This window comes from Erigeron canadensis, chromosome 6 (assembly GCF_010389155.1).
Source record: "Erigeron canadensis isolate Cc75 chromosome 6, C_canadensis_v1, whole genome shotgun sequence".
Classification (NCBI taxonomy): domain Eukaryota; kingdom Viridiplantae; phylum Streptophyta; class Magnoliopsida; order Asterales; family Asteraceae; genus Erigeron; species Erigeron canadensis.
In genome coordinates, this window is record NC_057766.1 from 41,042,723 (window position 1) to 41,047,297 (window position 4,575).

General features: G+C 31.5%; 1 protein-coding gene across 7 annotated transcripts; it reads left to right on the forward strand.

The window, feature by feature from the left end:
- The first annotated feature begins 2,344 nt into the window (after positions 1 to 2,344).
- Positions 2,345 to 4,316, forward strand: LOC122605547. 7 transcript variants are annotated; one of them, XR_006324632.1, is made up of 3 exons: positions 2,345 to 3,245; positions 3,325 to 3,545; positions 3,937 to 4,316. XR_006324632.1 is itself a non-coding variant. In XM_043778504.1 (3 exons), exons 1-3 carry the CDS (start codon positions 3,076 to 3,078, stop codon positions 4,221 to 4,223), a joined length of 492 nt encoding a protein of 163 aa, XP_043634439.1. In that variant the 5' UTR covers positions 2,523 to 3,075; the 3' UTR covers positions 4,224 to 4,316. The 7 variants fall into 7 exon arrangements, 2 of the variants coding, with proteins under 2 accessions (XP_043634439.1, XP_043634440.1); XR_006324634.1 differs by having other exon boundaries at positions 3,325 to 3,381; XR_006324633.1 differs by having other exon boundaries at positions 2,345 to 3,208.
- Positions 4,317 to 4,575: the final 259 nt, after the last annotated feature.

Consider the following 4,575-nt stretch of genomic DNA (forward strand, 5'->3'; position numbering starts at 1 on the left):
TAGTGACCTATATATATACATTTTATGTATCCATATATAATATTTTATGGTTAATAAGATGTAAACATGTTTGAAAGACTAAACTTAGCTCATTTAGTGAATGTGTTGTTTGTGTTAACTTGTAAAAACATAAACTCACGACCCTAAATCTGCTTAATAAATTATGGATTTGAGATGTGTCTTGTCCGTGTCAAAAAATTTATTTAACTCTATGTATTTATAGATGTGATTCTTTTAAGCAAATTCTTTATATAACTTGTCAAGCAACGTGTTTTGGAGTGATAAACACCATGACATATAAATACATAGGTTAGAGGTTCGATCTTCATCCCTTGTAAAAGTCGGAGGTCCTTTTTTACTATGGAAGTAGAATCTTGTTAAGGTATACATCTTGATCTCCCTCATTCATTGTCAATATATTAAGGCCTAAAACCCGTAAAAGACGACAATAAGCAGTTCATTCTTCCTTCCATTATATAACTTGTCACATTATATAATCCAAAGGGTTGAAAGATTTGAAAGTGGAAAGATTTGTATCGAAAAAAAGATGTGAGATCAATTGGTTTTTATGTGGTATAGGAATGGATACAAAAATTTTACTACAGCATAGAAAGAATGGTGCAACTTTACGTTTTTGTAAGTATATAATGTATATTTGGCTACACCATTCTTGGTGATAGTTGGCGGTTTATGAATAAAAATCAAATTTTAAAAAACAAATGGAAAATAATCCAAAGGTCAATTTATTACTCATGCTATCACTCTGTGATGTATTACATAAAAAGTTTCTAAATGATATTATTAATTTAATAAAATTCACTATATATTTTGTTTTACATACATGATAGATATTTTAACAAAATAAACCGTCTAAAAGTGCCTCGAAGTTTTGTGACTTTCGATTTGAGACTATCAAACTGATCATCATACACTGAAAAAGAAAGTGGAAATTTTCTCGATCATGTCTCATTTTGTAATTGTTATGAGTTTTTTTTAATTCATTTTACAGTTTTCTAATAGTTACAATTTTAAAAAATTCTAAAGTTGTGTTTTTATTTTTTTTTGAAAAGTATGAGTCAATTTTTTGGTGTTCTTGTATTCTGCTATCTAACTTCTTGTTACATGGTTTAAATTTATATTAAAATCTGCGAAATAAAAGAAAAACGGGTTGAAGATGAACAAATTCCTATATATAGATTAATTCCCGTGCGTGAGTATTCTGTGCAATCTCACAAACTTTTCTTTTTTTAATTTTTTTGTGGGGCCCACATCATATTTAAAGGTTTTTTATGATATTTTTCTACAACTTTTTAAGCGGCGGATATAACATCTAAAGCATATAATACACATATGGATATGTACACTTGACACAAACTTTTAACCTTTTTAGTTTTTGTTACATAAGTTTACTTCTTTTACTTTTTGCACGAAAGTTTTGTTTTATTTAGTTTTAAACTTTTATCTTTTTAACTGTTGTCACTAAAGTTTTTTTCTTTTTACTTTTTAAGTTTTCACTTAGATTAATTCCCGTGCGTGAGTTTTTGTGCAATCTCACAAACTTTTCTTTTTTTTAAATTTTTTGTGGGGCCCACATCATTTTTAAAGATTTTTTTTATATGGTATTTTTCTACCACTTTTTTAAAGCATATAGTATATATATAGATATGTACACTTAACACGAAACTTTTAACCTTTTTAGTTTTTGTCACATAAGTTTACTTCTTTTACTTTTTCCACGAAAGCTTTGTTTTATTTAGTTTTAAACTTTCATCTTTTTAACTTTTATTACGAAAGTTTTACTCTTTTACTTTTTAAGCTTTCGCTCTTATACCTTTTTCCATATAACTTTCGTTTTTTTTTTTTATTTTCACATGAAAGTTTTCCTTTATTTATTTTTTTAGTTATATTTTTTTAACTTTTGTTTCATTATCTTACTATTCACTACATAACTTTATCCTTTTAACTTTTGTCGACTAATAAATTTTTGGCTTTTTCATTACAAGTTTTAAACTTTTTTTTTTTTACTTTTTGTCATATAACTTTAATTCTTTTACTTTCGCACTAAAGTTTTGTTTTATTTAGTTTTTAAACTTTCATCCTTCCAACTTTTGTCACGAAAGTTTCAATTTCTTTACTTCTTATCGCATGAATTTACTAAAGTTTTCGTCCTTTCACTTTTTAAAGAAAGCTTTGTTTTATTTACATTTTATACTTTTATTTTTTTAACTTTTGCCACAACAATTTATGTGCCGTTATTTTTTCCCGTGACAAATATCCCGTTAAAATTAAAACACATTGTGAAAGGCCATGTGGTGCATTGAAAACTTATAGGTTGTGCAAATATCCCCACCCTTAATTGGATAAACCGGAATCCATCGCTCGCTCGCACGTACGCACACTCTCTCCCTCCCATGGCCAACCTGCTAGCTGGACCGTCGGGGACCTCTTTGCTGGGGCCAGCTCCCACGCATCTTCGTCCTTTCTTATCACCCCTCCCCTCAAATCGCCATTAATTTCACTCAGGTTTCTATCTCTATCTCTATATTTATATCTATCCATATCACTCCAGCCTTTCTCTTGATCAATCACACATGCCCCCTTTGATTACAATTCCAATTAATGAACCAACTTCGATCCAAACACAATATACGTTCCCATTCCCATATATATGTATAAACATACAATACAATAATAGTACGTGTATTTTCCCATTATTGTCTTGATTGAGGAAAACCCATGCACCCGGCCACTGAAAATTTTGTCTTTTTTTCGTCTTTCCTAAACGACATTAACAATTGTCTTTTTCATCCATCTGTTTGTTGAAAGTTGCCCATTTTCGTTTGTCTCTCTTTGATGCTTTCTCTCAAATCTCCATCCTAACTGTCATTATCTTCTTTAAATTCTACAAGCTACTAATATATCACTCTACAATTAATTAATACTTAGTGCGTTGTCCGTTTTCATTCTCGAATGTGAAGTTATGTTTCGTTTTCGTTATTTTAATATTGGGGTTGCGTGTTTTTGAGCGGATCCAACTTTACACAATATGCTATTGTATATACCACATGTTTTTAAATGATAATTGATATTCGTATTTATTCTTTTCATATATGTATCACAACCGTCAGCTATACAACTTGTACATTGAGAGTTACGAAATTACTTTACGTTTTAACATGTATCCAACTTTACACATCAAAACAATACGGTACCTGTTTTAAACGTATTGAACTTTCCTATATATAGTAAGTAGCATGCTTTACAACTTTCTTTTATACGTACCATTGTTTCAATTGATTGCTATTTTTTTGTATGATTTATCAGGTAACTGGTATATTTTGGTATCAATTAAAGTTGTAACTTGGAATATCAGTAAGACCGGTAATACATCTATCTCAAACATTGAAAATCGAAACTTTGAAGGATACAAAAGCATGCATGTTTTGCACTAGGATACTATGTCTGTATGTAAAGTTGGGTACATTAAACATACATCAGCAACAAACAAGCGATACCCAATCTTGTGGTAGGTCGGGCATGTGGAGGTAAGGAAAATTTTTTTGAAACAATGATTTGGGGAGGGTGTTTTGTCAAACAAGTTTTCGTAATTTTTTTTTTTATAGAAGTGGGTAAACCGACTTTTCAAAAGCCGGGTTCAAAAAAGTTGGGTCGAAACCGGCTTTTCAAAAGCCGGGTTCAAAAAAGGGACTTTGAAACCGGCTTTTCAAAAGCCGGGTTCAGAGAAAGCAGGTGGAACAGTGACAAGCAACAGAAAGCAACAGTGGACGACGATGGCACTAACTTCGAAACCGGTTTTTGAAAAGCCGGTTTCGAACTTTGTATATATATATATATATTTCTTCTAAAAACCATATATGTGTATGTATACGAGTAGAAGAAGAAAAAGTTAATAAATTCAAAATAAATAAATGGCAGGTCAAGCATTTTCTGGTAGTGGTGCATACCCAAGTATCACTAGGAGTGGAGCGTGGCAATCCATTGAGTCTCACATGGCTGCCGATTTCAAGGTTCAAAAGGACGTGGAAGACATAATTGATGGTTTAAGACAAAGAAAATCGGCCTTCGAGGCCGAACTTGCAGAACGTAACACAGTGATCAATCCGAATAAAATAGACAGAAGGTATTTGATGTATCTGCAGTCTAAGGTCGAATGGATGAACCTAACCATTACGAATGATACACGGTCATCCCATATTAACTGAACTACAATTGGGTTGAATGATGATAAAGATGTCCTTTTTTATAAATATTACTATGAAAGTGTTTGAAATGTTATCTGAAAATATTTGTTGAAATACTGATAATGATTCAAGATACATCATATATACTATATATAGATGAATAATGAATTAGGTTTACATGTGGTATTAGGGTTTCACCAGCTCCTGACATGTGTTAGGGTTTCGGCCGAAACCGGCTTTTCAAAAATCGGTTTCAGGCTTTAGTCACATCGCACTGTACCAGTCAAAGATGCTCTGCAAGTTTCCACTGTTCCACCTGCTTTCTTTGAACCCGGCTTTTGAAAATCCGGTTTCAAAGTCTCTTTTTTGAACC

Bases quoted from the DNA above. Each gene is read 5' to 3' on its own strand.
- LOC122605547 (XM_043778504.1), top strand. From the start codon at position 3,076: ATGATAATTGATATTCGTATTTATTCTTTTCATATATGTATCACAACC. The intron at 3,224-3,324 runs GTATTGAACTTT...ATGATTTATCAG, and splicing joins ATACGGTACCTGTTTTAAAC to GTAACTGGTATATTTTGGTA. The intron at 3,382-3,936 runs GTAATACATCTA...AATAAATGGCAG, and splicing joins TTGGAATATCAGTAAGACCG to GTCAAGCATTTTCTGGTAGT.